Below are 18,679 nucleotides of genomic sequence, written 5' to 3'. Positions count from 1 at the left end.
TCTCACTTCTGCCTTTTTGCTTCTTCGTTCTTCTTGGAAGGAAAAATACAATGTCTGTTCTGTTTGATTCTAGTTTGCTAATCCTGATTTTATGGAATCCATTTCGGATGTAGTCGATGAAGTTATACAGAACTGTCCCATTGATGTCCGGCGTCCATTATATAAGGTATGATCTTTCTGTTATAAGATTAATTTGATAGCTAAAGATCAACGTCATCATCATGAGGCATTTATATATGGTATGCGTAGCTACAATTTCCCCCAATATGACAAATATGAACTTTGAATAGAAATAGACAAATTGGGTGCCGCTTCTGAATGAGGAGTGCTTGGTAGTTGCTGCTTTTACTTTTGAAAGAAGGATTACCTATAATAATAGTGGCTTGATATGTAGGTAAGTATTGTCCCCAAGGAACTCTATTTGTATCTGACATTTGCAATATAAATTCTTGTGCCTAAAGGTTTTTGCCCATTTTAAGGGTTACCTCATGGTCTTCCCTTTGCATAGTTTTATATATAGATTTTTTCATAATCTTAACATGCATATGTTCACTGTCTGCAGTTTTAGCCAGGTGTTGAACCCATTGTTAAAGTACATGAAGACCTAAATTCTTTTAGGAGACAATGATTAAGCCTGCTTAAACTTGTCTAGGGGTGTAGTCCAGAGAGTTCTTTCAGTCACTGCTCCCTTAAGAAATGAAAAGGAAGGTATTGACAGGCATAGCCTGTGGCAAGCTCTCTTGCTGTATTGGCAGCAGACCCTATGCTTCCTAGTTGCTTTCTGCTTGTGCAGCAGCAGTGCTCTTTTGGAAATAACAGCCTAAAGTGAGAGTGTGGAGAGGTTTGCTTTCTCAGGTAGAAGGCAGTAGTTTTTGTCTCCTGTTAGAATGAGCGTTACCCTATCTAGAATAAGACATACTGATTCAGAGCAAATCTGGAGCAGGTTAAAAGAGGAAGTTCAGCTACTTACCAAGCTCAGATGGAAAGTGACTTTTGTAGTACTTCAGTAGCTTCAGGCTTAGGTATGCTGCAGAAAGTTTTAGGAAGTGCTTAATGCCTGTCTTTCGGGTCTGTGTTTTTCTCCTGCAAGACCAAAGTTTCCGTAGAGAAGCTTCTTTGCTTGCTAGGGTAGGGATTAGTAGTGACTTCTGGAAAGTGGTATTCAAAGGTTGAGGTTAGTTACTCTTTCTGCACCATAATCATCAGGCAAATAATTACTGACAAGCCAAGAGAAAGTTGGGATGTTTTTTTTTTTGCCACTTTCTGTTTTTCATTATACTTCCATAATTAAAACAATGTTACACAATTGCCTACTGAATGTAAATCAATGTCAGAAGTTACTAATACTTACCATCTCATTTAAGCAAGGTCATTGCAAAGGGAAGAACATCTCTATTGTCATCTGTTAAAACTGTATAGGTGCAGAAATCCATTCATATTTTCTCTTAATTTGTGTGGTTTGTCAATTCCAGTTGCCCACAGTGCTGCTTGGTGGCCAGCTAAGGCTCTGTGCTGTGGTGCTGGGCTTCCACCAAATATATTTGGATGCTTCATCAGTGTTCATGCAGAAATTATCTGCAAGTGCCTTCTCACAAATTACATGTGGTATGTAGCCTTTGAAGAATCATTTGCAACCCATCTTTTGATGTCCTATCATGTTTCTCTCAGGTTTTATTGCCAGTATCCCTGTTTCCTGATCTTACCAACATCTCTCTTAGGAGGCCAGTTATCTCACCTTATGTCGAGGTTTGGAGCAGCAGGACCTTTACAAGGCTGCTGTTTGGCCAGTTCCTGTAGCTGTTCAATAAATAGCACATGGTAGCATTCTTTCACACATTGTGCAAATGAAGCACGTTCATTCTTTTAAATTGTATAATGGTTACTAGTGACACTTTTTTTTTTTTAATTCCTGTGATTACACCATCTTAATGTGTTTGCTTGGAAACATTGTTTTATATTCAAAGAATCACAGAATGGTTTGGGTTGGAAGGGACCTTAAAGATCATCTAATCCTACCCCCCAGGCCATGGGCAGGGTCACCTTCCACCCACTCAAAGCCCCATCCAACCTGGCCCTGGGCACTGCCAGGGGTGGGGCATCCACAACTTCTTTGGGCAACCTGTGCCAGTGTCTCACCACCCACATAGTAAAGAAAACTATGTCACTTTTATTTCGTACTCTATTTCATCTTCCTTTTTCCCCATCCAGAGTCTCTCCCCAGATACTTCCAGAGTTTTGACAGTAACAGGTGATGAGAACAGTTATTGACAGGTCTGAGGTCCGTGCCTTCTGCCAGTAGGAAGGATGCAAGTGCAAGGTCATTGGTCATCCTCATGATTTTCTTCATTTTCTGCTGTGGTTTTGGCACAAATGTATAGATGAAAGACTTTAAGATAAAAATAATGTCTGACAGAGCATTCACCTGGTTTCAGAAATATCTCTGGAAGGTTCTAGCCAAGTAGGTTTAAATATTCAGGATTCAATTCAGGGTGGATCGAGGTCTGGTATCCTTGGCCTCAGACTTTTTAAGCTAGCTTTTCGAACAGGAATCAATGCATGAGGAAGGAGCTGTAGCATGTTGGAGAATGTGGGCTTTCGTTGTGGGTGGATCATCCAGGTTTTCAGCGGAAATGGAGGTGGGACAGAACTTTAAGGAAGCTCGTTCTTTTCCCTAGAGATGACTTTTGGTTGGGTGTGCAACTAATGTAGGAAATTGTCAATTTGAGCTTGCTGCTGCAATTGAGATTTGGTGTACGCTTGTTTTGTTGGCAATCTTTCAGAAGGTTAAACCATTGAATACCCAGCTTGTAATGACCCATTGTTGAAACCTGGAGAGATCCGGAGTTAGGGAGGCTAATCAGGGGTAAATACCTCTCTCATTCCACCTCTAACTTCAGTTACTTTTACACGCTTTGTGTGAGAGCAGCTTCCCATACGCTGCTTGGTGTGTAGATGGCGCTGTCAGACCGCTGTGTGGTGTGCGAGCTGCAGGCAGAAATGCTGGCTGTGATGGTTCCCAGCTTGTTTGCCTTATCAACTCTGTCCTTACCTTTCCCCTCTGCAACTGTAGGTGTTCTCGTGCAGAAGACTAGGTAGGGTACAACTGACTTCTGTTGATCTGTGCTTTAGCAAAATGATGTTTGCTGTTAATCACTAATGCAGAGGGGGGTCACTGGGGGGGAGTTAAGGCTGGAGGCATTGCCAGGCCTCTAGATCTGCATCGTATAGGCACTGATGGTAAGTCATGGGGAAAGGAAGGGTGTTCCTACTACTTAAAATGGAAGCCCCAAGTGATTAACACTGTTAGTAGCGCAGGAGCACTGAGAAAAAACCCTTTATATGCTTATCCCCTCTGTTATTAGCTCTATAACGTTTCTCGTGCTAGCTGGTCTGACAGGAGCTGAATCGCGGTTGCTTTTGTGTCTGAGTGCAGATGTGTTCCTGCAGAACAGCAGGGACTCAAACTGGTAAACAGACATTGACAATCGTAATTTTAAAGAAGCATATATTTTTTTTCTTCATGATTAAAATAAAACTAATTCCAGAAATAGTGTTTCTTACAACACGTTTACTTTGTTGTGGAGACGATGTTTCTTGCTCGGGATGTATAGTATTTCTTCTTACACTTTCCGTACAGTTTTGGCAAATATTGCCCTGTTTTAACTAAATTAACAAAACTTAATTCACTTGCTCGTGGAACACTTGGTTTCAGATTGTGAATCTTCCCATTTTTACCCATGATAATTTTTATTAACAATCATACATTCCTCTAGTTACATGTCTCTGGTGGTGTGCTTGTGTCATATAAAAAATCTTTTGGCTATTATTTGGAAGGACGGGAGCTCTGTATGTGTTGCTGAAGTTCGTATTGATTAGGAAAGCAGTAGATGCTTATCAGCAGGGTGCTGCAAAGTCTGAAGTGTCCAGCTGAGAGTGTTCTTACACTGTGTTGCATCTTTACACTGCACCAGGCAGAAACCACTTCTGTACCCTGTGTTTGATAGCGTGGAGCTCTGCAAAAACTTCTAGATGTTTCACCCCCAAGTTTCCTCCTAGAAATGGGCTGCTTTTATTACTTGTAGTTACCTTAATTCAGGTGCATGGAAGGTCTTCCACCCTCTCTTCTAAGGAAATATATTCTTTTCTTCTAAGGAAGTATACTCTTTCAAACCAATGTAACTTACAGCCAGTTAGCTATGAAAGTAAAAATCAGCTGGAACTTTTTTCCATCAGATGGTAAGATAGGCAGTGTCAGCTGTGTGAAACCTGTGCTCTGCGTAGAACTGTTAAACCAGCTGAAGTGTGTTTTAAGTACAGTAGGATCAGAAGAAATCTCATTTAAATGAATCAGCTGTAAACAGATACTTGAATCCTAACTCTTGATATCTTTTTCTGAGAGGCTAGAGAATTCCCAGGCAGACTGGAAACTCACATACCACATTTAGCATACTTCATTTTTACAGTGTTTTTCATTCCAGTAAATACGGGAATCTTTGTATTATGCTCAGTTATTCTAGAGTAGGTATTTGCTGTTTTTTTTTTCTCCCTACAGTCTTTTGCTACCTTCACTGTGTCCTTTGTGAATTGTGGTATTTGCTCAAGGGGTGGGGAACGTGTGTGGATTCTGCTTCCATCATGAACGCTACCTGTCTTCTGCCCTCCTTCCAGAAGATTGACTCGCTGAGCTGTGATGACTTGGTGAAGCCCATATGTGAGCAGTCTTCTGCTAGAGCAGTAGGAGAGATTTGGCCCAGTGCTGGCAAGAAGTGCAGGGAACGGGAACTGTTAACAGTGTATAATCATGTTATGATGGCAGTTGGTTTCACCTTGTATCACACATGCTGCATGGCCTGGCTTTTCCAGATATGTGGTAATGAGGTGACTCACCTTTTCAACCAGTACACCCTCTTCTCCTTCCCCTTGACATGTAGAAATACTTAAATAGCTATAATCTGAGGAAGCTGTGACCTTTTAGCTTCTTGCCCTGGAATGATAAAAGATCCTTTCAGTGTTACCACTATCTCTGTAGCTGCATAAGTTGGTCTCAGATGTATTCCCACAATTATTCTCAGGTATATTCTGAAATCCATTTGTAGTGGTAGCATTGTCTACTTTATGCGGTATACTCAAAGTTTAATTTGCTTTGAACAGAATTATTGCTTTCACTCTCTTTGCCAACTTCATTATCTCCAGGTAATATTTTCTGATGGCATCTTTTTAATTGCTATTTCATCACTCAAGTTAGTTTTTTTTTTTTTTTTTCTTCCCATTAGCAGTTTTCTCATATAGAGTGTATGACCACTTTGATGCAGGGGAGGAGATGTTCTTGAACATGAAGGGAAAAGGGGGATCTACCCTCCTGCTTAATTTTCTGACCAACTGTGGTTTCTGGCTCCTGCTTTACATCTATGGCTCCTTTGTCCTCCTCTTATGAGAAATCTTTCAGTAATGCTATAGGGAAGTGTGCTTTTCTTTTAAGTATCTCTACTCCTGCTTTGTTATATAGTTTTTTATATTGTAGATAATCTGAAACCATGAAGAAATGGGTTTTCCTTACTGTAATGGTTTTTATGATGTGCACAGACTTTATTTTTTTCATAAATAAGCAAACAGCTTTCTTCTCACTTAACAGGGATAATCTTGTTTGTGTCTTGTAATCTGTTGCTTAAAATCCAAGCAGTTACTTCTGCAGCCTGCAAGTGAATGCTTATTATGCATGTCTTCAACTCTTCAGATCTGTATGCAGGTTTCCTGGCCATATTTTTTCATTATGTGCACAGTTTTGGTCTACAGTGTCAAAAACTATTACCAAGAGGTAACCCTTTGCCCGGCGTGTAATGAACTCTTGATGTAAGTCTAGCTCCTTGTCAACGCGTGTCTCAGGCATAGAAGTGATTTTAGTAAGCGCTTGCTGGCATTTGGTTTGCAGTAGCAGCACTATGCAAGGGCACACATGCTGTTCTGTCACTTAAAGTTCATTTTTTGTTAGTGAAGTGCATTCTTGTTGCCACCAGTGTTATGTTCTAGAGTTCCTGTTTTGAGTCCCCTTACCGTTGAGATGACTTCTGCATTAGTCTGTGGCCTTGCAGCATTATCAGCAGAACTAAGGATGTGACATTCTGGAACCTGTCTTCAGAATCCAAGCACAAATCCCACTATCAGGCTGTCACTTCTGCTCTGAAAATGAAGTAATACCAGAAAAGGGGAAGGCACTATATTTTTCTCGGTATTGCAGCCCTCTTTGGAGGCCTGATGCATTTTTGAAGAATCCTTGGACTTGCTGGCTACCGTGTTTAGGAGTTTAACTCCTTAAAAAATAATAAATTGAGTTCTAGATAACTTTACAGATTGTGGAAAGACACTAACAGTAATATAGTCAGGCTAGAGCTTTATTTGACGTCTGGGCTAAAACTGCTTACTGTGAACATCTCTGAAACTTCTTTCTACTGCTCTGCACTTAGAGAGTACTAGCTCACTATTTTAATGGAATCCTTCTCTTTTGTGATAGCGTATTCTACACAAAACTCTTCTTTAAAGAAAAAAGGAGAGAACATAGGGGGCCGTGGACCTACTACAGAAAAAGAGCAATGCTTAAGGTGTTCTTTGTTGCATGTCAGCTTCCTAATACCTTTTGGGAAACTTGCTTGAAGGTGGATTTAAAGAGTGTGTCTTTATTTTCTGCACAGAATGTGGTCCTCTCAGGAGGATCCACGATGTTCAGGGACTTTGGACGACGACTGCAAAGGGATTTGAAAAGAGTAGTGGATGCGAGATTGCGACTTAGTGAGGAACTCAGCGGTGGTCGGATAAAAGTAAGTAGGCATTTCAAATGCGTTGATTATGAGAGTAATAGAACAAATGAAGTTCAAAATTTTCACCTCACCAGTGAAAACAGTGCTGTAAGATGAATTGTGTGTACATATGTATTACTAGATCTGTTGGTAGCCTTGCAATATATGACATGTCTTTGTAGGAATTTTGAAGTTACTGTGAGCAGTCTGTAAGGGCATTTCTGGTAGTATCTTTCTAGGAGATAAGTGATCTTAGCAGTAGGCAAGAGGGGTTTAACTGTTGTGTCCTTTGGTGTGCTAATCAGGAAGAGTTATTTGACTTGGTCTCCCAGGGAGTATGGTACACTGAGTAATAAGAGTGAGATAGCGATGCTAGGGGATGAGTGAAGATTTCAGGTTATTTTCAGTTTATAAGGGTCTTGCCAGGAAACGTAAACTGACTAAATGTGAACTGTTTCTCTTAGCCCAAGCCAGTTGAAGTTCAAGTGATAACACATCACATGCAGCGTTATGCGGTTTGGTTTGGTGGTTCCATGCTGGCTTCAACAGTAAGTCTTTGAGAAAAACTGTTCTGAATTTTTTATTGCGTGTCTTCTCCTGGCTATATTTGATCTGAGTACTAACTTTTAAACCTTCTAATGGTGACAGTATGAACTATGTCACAATCTGGAATCCTCATGCAACTTCCATCACAGCAAAATTTGTACAGGTCAAGTGGGAGCTTTACTTGAGTAAGGATATCATGATATGACATAATTCTGAAGTAATTTTTGTATGATAGCTGTAATATAGTCCATTTATTCTTGAAGATACCACTTGGGATTAGGCAGGACTTCAGCAGTATAGGATCCAAAGCAATGTTCTTAAAACTGAGAGAGAATCAAATGGAGGAAAATGGAAACAGTTCATGTCTCCAAAGTGGGATTTCTTATTGCTATATTTAAAGGAGTTTTTTGTTCAGACAAACTTTTATTGATTGCCTTCATATTTTAAATTTTCTAATTTTATTCTGTTGTGAAGGTGTAATACCAGATCATAAAGCTGCAATCTGCAAACATTTTAAATCATTATTTATTTGTCTGTTTTAATACTTCATGTATTCTTATGTTTTTGAGAGAATTTGTTTTATATTTTCATAGCCAGAGTTTTTCCAAGTATGTCACACCAAGAAAGACTATGAAGAGTATGGCCCTAGTATTTGTCGTCATAATCCTGTTTTTGGAGTCATGTCATAATGCTCGTATAATGGAAACAAGATCTCTGATTTCTCGCTTGTGAAGAAACTTGTGTAAAGCAGAGGAAGGCAGCAGGTACTGTAAATACTGAAACAAGATGTGGTTATCTCTCGGAAGCATTTGGATCACCACCGTGCACTACAGCACAGCTCACAGCCCCAAGTCATTTCAGTGAAAGCCATTTCTCTGCAGACTACTTCAAAGCCTATCCTTCTTTCTTCCTAAACGTGAGGTAATTGAAAGTAGGTAATTCTCTGTTTAGGAGGTTGTGCAAATACTACTGAAATGGAATCTAGAAGAATAAGGCAGTGTTTTACTGCTTGTGGAAAGATTTAAACCTTTCCACTTGCCCCGATTCTGCAATCAAATCTTTAGCAACGGAGCACTAAATACCACATTGCCTTCAGGGGAGTTGGAATGGTTGCAGGTACCTACCCAAACAGATTAGGTTGCAGGATTGGGACTGTACTTTGTAAATGTAGTTTTTTCATATCATTTTGTATTTTATTATATTGGTAGGGTGAACTGATGACTAGTTCTAAGCACGAACTGCTGTCAATGTCATGGAGTGACGTTACGCATTTCTGGGTGTGAGGCATGTACTGGAGTTGTGCTGGTATGTTTTATTTTTGGGGAGAAGAAAAAGCCATGTATGCTAAAAACCGATTTGTTCTTGTTTGAATGACACAAACTAAGTGATTTACAGTATTGTATGAAGTTTATTATAGCCACTGTAATTTTGTTTTGAATTTTCTGAAACTGTTTTATAGAAGATGATGTTTTGTTTTGATGTTGGTGAGTGGTGGATGACACGCGGGCCTTGCACCAGTGAAATAAAAGCTGTTAACATCTTTCCGAATGTCTGTGGTAGTCCTGATTTACATACTCCTTTGTCTTATCTCCCAAGGTTAGCTTTTCATTTATATGTCATTGATATGTAGAATCATTTATATGTAAAACTCCAGCTGAAAAGGGAGATCTCTGGTCAAGACTTCTGGTCAGGGCAATGCTTGCTTCAAAGTTAGGTGTGGTTGCTCCGGACCGGTGAAGTTTCAAGGATCTTTGAGTGGGGATTTTTCAGGACTTCCAGACAGCTTGTTCCAAGGCTGAACTACCCTATATTGGTATGTGTTCTTGTGTTAGAAGACCAAACACTGTGTGCCCATGATTTCAATCTTAATATGGTAGGAAACTCTGCTTTTTTAGGGTAGGAAACTCTGCTTTTTCCCTCTGTGCTGATATTTATCTGATCTTTGGCAACAGGCTTTGCAAGTCTGCTCTTGTAACAGTTTGTGGAGCCCAGTAAGGATTTTGCAATCGACATCAATTTGTTTTTAACTGTCATGGAAGGAATGAGACCAAGCAATTATTTGTTCAGCATAAATTAAATATTAAACAAAGCGTAACTCCGTGACTCAAACCTGGTTCTGAATGCTTTTGAACTAAAAGTTCGGCTCAGGGTGAAGCTTACTTTGCTCAAGTCTTTCCCTAAGAAAGAAATGGATAATCCAATGTAACGTGCGCTGTTTCAGCTTGTTCCAGTGTTACATCAGCTTGTCTATGTTCAAATATTTTGCACCAAGTCTTACTGCAAATATGGTGAGGTACAGACTTTAAATAGGTGCAAATCATATGAGAGTAAATCGCTAGGAATACACTTAAAATGCTGGACAAGTATTCTTATGCAGTCCTGAATTGAATGAGTTTTTTTTACCACTCTCAAATCATCTGCTTAAGCAAAAGCTCGAGGAAACAGAAACATGGGAATAAGCCTGAAGAATTCTGACATGTTAGCCTAGCAGAAGTTCAGAGGTTATTAATTCAAGGAAAATGGGCAATCCTGAGAATAATTTGCCTCAAAATTACACACACAATCAAGAGCCATTGGCACCATCCGTTCAGCTAGTCTCAAAATGGCGTTGGTTTTGAGGATGCAAAATAGAAATTTGTCACTGCACTGCTGAGATTTTTTTTTTTTTTAGTGGACGCAGCAGAACCCAGATCAATGAGCACAACGTGATGGAAGTCAGGCTTTAGGGGAAGACCTCCATGTTCAGTGCACTGAGCAGCTGTGGGCTGAGACACTGCCACACTTGCTTGGTGCTACAGAATAAGACATGCTGGGGATGTGGGATGGCTGCATGTGGCCTACGCTCAGTTCTAGCCAGGCATTGAGAGATACTGTAGAGTTATCAGGAGGTGGAATTTTTGTTCAACAATTCCAGTGTAAGATGTGGACACCTTTTTTTTTTTTTTTTTTTGTGTGTGTGTCAAAAAGCAAGCAAGCCTCACTTTGAAAACAAATGGGGAAATGAAGGAAAAAAAAAAAAGGCCCACCCCATCGATAGCTAGAATACTAATACAGACCATCTGAGTGTACTGAAGCTGGGTTCCCCTGCTCTTCAGCTTTTTGGAAGGCTGCCCTGCCTATCACACAACAGAGACCATGTGAGGTTAAAACCATCATTGGGCAGGAAAAAAAGTCCAGATGAGATGTCAGAAGACAAATGTAAATGTGAGTTGGTTAGCCCCTTTATGCCTAATTTAAGCTTGTTGGCAACTCAGCTTGCTTTTTTACAGATTCCTTGCAAACAGTTAATGAGTAAGCACAGTTCTCTGTGCACAGCAAGTTGAAATGTGCTTCCTTAACCTGCTGCTCTGGGCACTCACCTGAGAAGGAATGTGTGCGTTGGGTTTAAATGTTCTTGGGCAGGGGAAGGAACTGAACCCAAGACGTACATCGAGAAGGAATAGGTATCTATTCTTCCTCCAGTCACATGCACCACCAGTTCTTAGTGTATTTCTACAAACCCCATTTCTTAAAGTGTGTGCTCTTAATACCTAATCTTTCAGGGCAAATTTCTGGAGCCCCGAGAGGCTGGTGGATCAGTTACTCATTCCTCTAAGACAAGTCTTTCTGTATATTTTCAGGAACGGAAAATGTGTTTAGATGGAAAAGTGCCTGTTTTTATCTACTTTGAAGTGGTGAGGTGGTGTTGGTATGCAGTCTTCAGCAATATAATTTGGGATTAAACTCTGCTGAAGCACGTAGGACTGTGTAGACTAAAACAAGTTGGAATTTAGAAGTAGCTAGACCAGGTATTGACAGGCTATTTGATTTCACCTACCGCTGCAGCCTGAGTGCTGAGACCCAGTTTGAATCCGAAACAAGGGATCATTTGCCTGGGAACTGCTATGTGGTTAAGGTGGGGTTTCAAAAGCACCTGGATTACTCTGATAGCTTGCTGCTGGAGGGCTTGTGGTCCTGCTTTGTCCCTGCAGCAGGCTCTGGTGATCACAACACTTCTGTGAGATGATTTGATATGCTAGCCTTGCAGAAACCTCGTTTGTCTGTGTGTTGTTCTGTCAGCCTAATGAGTTGAATTAACTCTTTGAGAGTCCGATAAGCACTGGAGCTGAGGCAGTGGAAAGGTAATAATATGCAATTTGAATGGGAAGCTCAGGTCAGGACGTTCTCCCCCACCCTGTTTTCTTGTATGCAGAGGTCTGCTGGATTGGTTCACTGTGTTGGGTGAAGCTGTAAATTTACCAAACTGAGCTGCGACCCTGGACCTGAGCTGGTCTTGAGCTTTGCTGCTTGTTGCTCGATGAGTCTGGTGAAGTCAGATCTTCTCTTTTGTTCCTTTTTACTTTGCTTGTAAAATTACTTGGAAATCTGTAGAAAAGCACTATAAAGACCTAGGTCAACATGAACGCTTCAGTAGCAGGACTGCATGAAGACTGGATGCAGGCAGGCTAAACTGCAGCGGGCAGTTGTTTGAACTGCACAGTTATAACTGGGGCTTCTGACTTGGGGAGTTTATGATACCACGTGCCTGTTAGGAAAGGGGTTTATCTGTCCCCATCAACCAATTAGCAGATGATGCATTTTAGCCTTGATTCGACTTGATTTGAGTCAATGCTCCAGAAGTGGAAGGTATTGTTTCCTGCTACTGATCCCCTGAGCCTTTTTCCTTTTGCAGTAGTATTTAAAAGCACTTAAGGCTTTTATGAACCTGAAGAGCGTTGTGCATATGTTCAGCGTGGTACTTTCAATTAAATACAATTAGTGAAGTCTTGACGTGAACCGGAGTGCTGATCTTTCTTTAAATAATTCATTCTTTATGATATAACTAGGTTCTCTCTCATCTGGAGAAATTACTGTTGTGCCAAACAAGCGTTGGAGATGGAACATGTGAAAAGCTTATTTAAAACCACCAGGGATACTCAGAAGAGATATGCAACCTCCTGCTTAATTGAAGAGTGCATTGCATAATATTAAGAAGTGCTGTGTAGTGGCTGACAGATAGTTACAGTGAATGAAAGCTCAGGTAAAACTATGGTAAAGAAATAGCCAGTTTCCTCGTTTTCATACAGTGGATTTTAGTAAGAACATTTCTTCAGAAGGTAAAGAAAAACACCAGAAAGGAAAGTAGAAAATGAGTGTCCGTATGATTTTTAACTTCTTAGGCTTCTTCTCTGTCCCTCACAGCAAGTTGAACATACGTGGTAGAAGATGATGAGGAACTGCACGTATTCACAGCTTGCTTCTGTGTCTTCTTTTGTTCTTGTTTCAGCTGTGATGATCATCCTGTTGATATTCAGAGCCTGGCCCAAAGTCAATGAAAAAGGCTCCCTTTTGGGATTACTGATCCTGCAATGTTCTAAAGCACTTGCCATTTCTTGCTGCCATCTGCCATTGTCAGTCTTAAAATTGCATCATTTTGGGGAAGTCGCTTCACTTCTGTATGCTTTTTGTCTTTTCTGATCTTTTCCTAGGGGGCTGCCTCTTAGTGCCGTAGCATTTGTTTGCTCTGATTTAACTATGAAAAAGTAGGTGAAGATGCCTGACATGGTCACTCTGGCTTCAAAGGGAGTAGCATAATTGTATCTTGAGGGCAAGTTGTCTCTTCCTCAGATGTGCCTCTAAAGCAGGTCAGTTGACTCATCCTTTGGTAGTGCTTTATCCTCTCTATTGACTAGAAAAGGCTATGGTGTCTAGCACAAATATTACATCTAATTGCTGAAGGCTCAAAGTCAGAGGAAAATCCCAGCCTGGCCTTGATTTTGGTGATTTTGGATGGTCCAGGTGGTGATGGAGCAGGCTCACTGAGGACGACTGACACTATACCCACAAAGATTGGTGACTCCTGAAGGACGAGGGCTGTGTTGCTTCTGCTCCCAAACGACACAAGGGTGTTTTACTTTAACGTTCTTGCAATGAACAGCCTTTGCAGTCCTGCTTGTATGTTCACAGCTTGCCTAACTGTGCCAAGCTGTTATTTGTTTGGTACACTCCATACCTGGTTTTGTGAACGGTTTAAAAGTAACTCCTGTAAGCTGCAGCTTATTCATGTGCAAGGTAAGTGTGTTAGCAGGTTTGATATGCCTCAGGTTTGATATGCACATGTCTAACAGCTGCCATGCTGTGTTCCCACAGCATCCAGCACAGAGCCCCTGTGTGGCAGCAGCTTTCTCGTGTGCACCAGCACTCGTCACATTGGTCACGAAGGAAATTCTGGCCACTCCGCCTCTACATGCAGTGTAAGTGGCATTTGTGTCTTGCAGCACTCCCCTGCCAGACAGATGAAAGGCTCTGGAGCTAGCCTAAGAAAGTCTGCTGCCTTGGAAGCAGAGGTCAAGGTAAATTAAGGCACTTTGGGTTATTTTTCAACTCTCCCTCTAGTGGAATTGGGGAGGGGTAGGGAGCACTTTATAATTTCCTAGGGATTTAAATGATATTTGCATTTTTTACAAATAAATACAACAAAAGCTAGTGTCACACTGGGGAGAGACATAGGACTCATAAGTACCTGTAAATGAGTAAGCAAACTCCCTGTCACTTTTCCTGCTTCTCTGCTGCTATTTCCTTCTGAGTTCTCTTGAGTTCAGCTGATGAGCATAACTAGGTTATGTATTAGTCATTGTTTTTTAGCTACATCTAGCTTGAAGTTTGCTGCTGCTCTGCTTGTGGTCCCAGGAGCCTGCCTGTTCCTCCCAGTTACATCAGCTATTCTAAAATTAAAAGATCTCACATTTCCCAACAAACACTGCATCGTGCTAACCTGAAGGGGTTTTTTTTTCTTTATCTTGTCTTCCTCTGCAACTGGGGCAAGGGAGTGACAGGGCTACCTGTAATGGGAGATATTTAACCCTCTAAATGCATGGGAGACAAAAGGAGTGGATGTAGACTGGAAAAGACTGAAAGCGTTGGGTATTTATGAGGGTGATGGCCACCACACAGCCTAGTTTGTGATGCCTTTGCTGTCATGGGCATCTGCATTATGCTCCCTAAGCGGTGACCTATCCAGTCTGTTGTGCATCAATAAACAAAGGGGCAGTGTAGTTTGACTGGAGAGCCGCGCTCGTCCTGGACAATTTTTCAGTGGTTTGCTGTGAGATTGTTTTTCCAGCGCCTTGCAGGGTAAGGACAAGAGCTGCAGCCACTTCTACAAAAGGAAGCTTGCTCACTGCCTTTGACAGGTGGTAGATGCTGTACATGAAGAGAGACACATTTTGTCTGTGTCCTAAATCCTGTCCCTCCTCTGGAGCAGCCGATTAAGTGCTTCAGGAACACTTTAGATCCAGCAACCAGTACGTTCCTGGGGTTTTGCATTATCCTCGTTCAGAGTTCACTAACTTGGCAGGGCTGAGTCTCTTTAAACGTGGCAGGTGATGCCTGCCTCTAAAGAACTAACCTTGGGGTAGAACAGCCGCTGAGGAGGAAATTTCTCGTTAGGTTTAAGTGGTTTCTTGTACTTGCGAAGTCTCTTACACCAGGAGAGGATGTGAGGGCCCATCAGAGACTGGAGTGGGTAAAGGGGCCAAGTTCTAGCTTCTGTACTTCAACTGTTCATGCATTTGTATTGGCAATCACTGGTTAGAAATATAAGTAACTCTCGGATCAGTGAAGAGATTTTTGAACAATGTATTACCTACCTGAGACTAACGACTAGGCTCCACATTGTTTCCTTTTAAGCTTTTTCTTTCTGGTCCCATGCATTGTGTGTGTTCTTAAACATTTCACTTACCTGCAGCCTAAGCAAACTCTCTGCTTCCTTGGCTTTTATTTTCCATGATAAAAACAAAACATTGACAGTGTCAGTGTAGAGAATGTAAATAAGAGATGACCAGAAGAATAGTCCTCATTAGCAGCTGGATGTATGATCTATTGTAGTTTAATTGCATTTTGGACTGGGTCAGCATTTACTTCAGGGAAAGTCCTCGTATCTTCTTTCCGAAGAATTGCTGGAAGTCTGTTTCTGCCCCTTGCTTGATGGTTGGTTGACATAGGTGGCAATTTATGACAGTTCTTTCAGTAGTTTTATTCATCCAGTAGGGTACTTTAGAAAACCGACTATTAGGCAACACGTACACAAAAGGAGAGTAGAAATCCTGATATTTCTATGCTGTGTATTCTGTTGCTTATTAATTGTGCATCTTGTTTAATAGCCTGCATCGCCGTCTATGCTACTGCTTTAATGTGGCTTGCTTGCAGGATATTTTAGTACGTTTGTTCATCTAGTCATACGGTATGTCTATAACACATTAAATGATATTGGCAATTAAAGGACTACAGCCAGGATATAATTATGGCCCGGTGAAATAAAGTTTTCAAATTACTCTACCACAGTCTATAATTACACCGCGTGTGCCCTAGTGCCAAGGATTAATAGGGGGATTACAAACTGTTTTCCCCTAACATGCACTTCATGGATACACAGTTCACAATTTGCTGGCTTTAAGGAGTTAGTGACCTCTCGTGGGGAACATTATGAAAGGATACAGTCAAAATGGAATGTTTTTGTGTTATATTATGCTTGTTTCCCTCCCTCACCTGGATTTTATCATGCAGTGACCAGTCAGAGTAGCCCGTGTCCTGAGTGTCCAGGGAGTGAGAACAGACTAGCTTCAATGAACACAAAAGACATCCCAGCACGATATTCTGGATTCTCCATCTCTGTGGGATGGAGATGGGAGCCTGTATGATGAATTGTGCCGTATTACGCTCCTAGTAGGATTTAAACATTTTATTTCTGTATATCTCGAAATGATTTGCTCTAAGAACCTCTGCAATCAACACTTTTCTAAAGAACTGCAATTATTTGGTTGTAATGAAGATAAACCAATGTTAATGCTATTTAAAATGGGTGAGAATGGAACTAAGGATCATCTCTGGCAGCCAAACAGCATTGAACTGTTGGTTCAATGGGAAACTTTGGCTTCTTTCTACCAATTTGCAGCTAAACTAAACTCTGTTTAGTTTTGTGTGAACTTGGAACTCTCTTTAAGGGTAGTATCAAGCCTTATATTAACTTTGAAATGCAGCGTCTTGCTTCCCATGTCAGTTCTGAGTGGTTATAACAATGCTTATAAATTAAACCTGCTCAAAACCCTTCTCTGGCACTGACATCCTCTTGCATGGGAACAGCCTGCTCTTACTAAACTCTCCTGCCTTTCCCAATAAAGTGACCACGTGCAGATTGACTTTGGGATGGTCTCAGGACCGTGCTAATTCCTGAGTCATGCTCTGGCATTAGCTGGCTCAGTGGCACTTGGCCATGGCCCAAATGGTGCTATGGATCATGCTTACAGTCTTACAGCCATGTGGCTGATGGTACCCCTGTGCCTGGGAACGTCTCTTGGCACCATTTAATTTATCAGCATAAATAGAACCTGTGTATCTGCAGTGGCAGAGTAATACCAAATCATTTAAATAATGGGCTATTTTATTTTCTTAAGGCTCCAGGTCTTTGTCATGCTGTTTTTTATATGGATCTGTTTTGTGTTTAAGGAGAATGCTTCTACTATAGCAGAAACATAAACCTTGTGCTGTCAGTAACGATGACAAATAAAGTCTCCATTAAAAAAAATAAATTATAATTTTCAAGCCAGTGTTACAGTTCTTTATGTCAGAATAATATTTAAATGTGCAAGTTGTTCATATGTAGAACCACATGTCCGTTTATACTCTCAACTTTCCATGCTGTGGGGTCGTGGGTTCTGCAGCTTTTCATTGTTAATGCTTTTTTTCCTCAATCTTTTCACTTCACTATTTTGTATGAGTTACCATCCTGTAACCTCCGTAAGGCTCCAAGATTACAGAGATGTATCTAACATCTAATTTGTCTCTGAGAATCTTTCCTCCTGATGGGAACATGCAAGAAGGGAAAAAAGAACCCAGCTTGACTTCTGCATTTCTCCGGATGGCTTTACGGAATTATAAATTGAACAATTTGTTCTGGAGTATTGCCACAAATCAGGCCTGGCAGCTGCAACTAGCCTGCTATGCACATTGCATGAACATCAAGGCTTGCAAGTCTTTCTCCTCAAGCAGAAGTTGCTTTCAAATTGTGGTAAAAATTCTTTTTCTTTTTTCTCCTGTCACGCCTGTGTGGTGTATTCCCTGTTTTTTTTTTTTTCTTGGTTTTCTTCTGTATTGGACTTAAGAATCTTGTGTGGATGTTACAGTGAATGATTGAATTAACACAAATATCGGCTGTGACAAAATAGCAACTGGTGGAGGTGGGAAGATTTTTTGGGCAACTATGCTAGAAATAATCACTTAGTATTTTTTTTTTCCAAAGAAGGAATACAATTACCAGTATTTGGAAAGATGCAGTCTTCTGAACCTACACATTCCCAAATGTACCAAAATTTAAATTGTGAAGCTGCTGGATGCAGTTGCCATTATGGTTTGCACAGCAGCAGAATAGCACTGGAAAATAAACTGTTAATACCAGCGAAAGAAAAGTTTAGTAATGGCATCGTTTTCTTTAAAACCAAAGAAGAAAGCAAATCTTACACAGCATGATGATTTAAATCTTCTGCCCTGTGAGTTACAGGCAGCTGGTCATGAGCCTTAATATAACCAAAGGTAACCCTGAAATGAATTCCCCTTTCCTGCTCGGGGGCTACATGTAATGGGAGTATTTTCATCAGTTACACTGCATTGATATGAATATCCCCCCAAAATACTGAGTAAATTGCAGCAAAGCCAACTCAGTTCTTTCCCAAAGGAAGGTCCTGCTTCTTCCAGTCACGATTTGTACTAGAGGTGTTTTTATAGCAGGACTGCCAAAATCTTATAAAAATTGTATTAGAGTGGGATCAGCCACCCTTAAACATATTGGGCTTCCAGCTGTGAGCAATCTGTCCCAGAAGCCCAATGAGTTCTGTGTGAGGTTCCTAATTTTCTTAAAATCTTCTTTAATGATGTCTATTATTAAAGCTCTTTCTTCCTCCTGGGCGTGTACAAAGAAACAAGCAACTCATGAATAAGTCCGTGCTGGGGTGCCGGCCGTAGCACTTACTGATTCATGAGCCATTGTCTCTCCAGAAGCAAAAAGACAACTACGCTCGAGAGCATACTTTAATTGTTCGAATAGGTGCATTAAACTTTTACACTTGAATAATAAATCGGGTGGAAGTAGGCCTGCCTCTTTGCAGCTACTTTCTATCTGCTTCAGCCAGCACCAGGGGGCTCTTTCAGGTGGCTTCAGCCCACTGGGATCCTTCAGGTGGCTTCTGGATGCGTCCAGCAGGCTGGAAATCATGGGCTGATGCCTTTTCCAGGACTGCATCTTGAAAAAAAATAAAGGCCTGGTTGGAGTAGGATAAAATAGTATTGAAAAAACCTCATTTACTGTATTT

At 40.9% G+C, this 18,679-nt stretch overlaps 1 protein-coding gene across 3 annotated transcripts in view; it reads left to right on the top strand.

Moving 5' to 3' along the window:
* ACTR3B (actin related protein 3B) overlaps positions 1-8,885 on the top strand; it is a 35,741-nt gene extending 26,856 nt beyond the window's left edge. For 2 of the 3 annotated variants that reach the window (XM_083824670.1, XM_083824669.1), the window contains exons 9-12: positions 74-166; positions 6,687-6,812; positions 7,256-7,339; positions 7,931-8,885. In XM_083824670.1, the coding sequence (XP_083680796.1) occupies positions 74-166; positions 6,687-6,812; positions 7,256-7,339; positions 7,931-8,026 (399 nt within the window). In that variant the 3' untranslated portion in view covers positions 8,027-8,885. The remainder of the gene's footprint in view (positions 1-73; positions 167-6,686; positions 6,813-7,255; positions 7,340-7,930) is intronic. The other variant, XM_083824671.1, reaches the window with a different exon arrangement.
* Positions 8,886-18,679: the final 9,794 nt, after the last annotated feature.

The sequence above is a fragment of the Anser anser genome (genome assembly GCF_964211835.1).
Source record: "Anser anser genome assembly, chromosome: 2".
In the NCBI taxonomy this organism is placed as follows: Eukaryota; Metazoa; Chordata; class Aves; order Anseriformes; family Anatidae; genus Anser; species Anser anser.
This window is presented reverse-complemented; position numbering and strand designations above follow the sequence as displayed.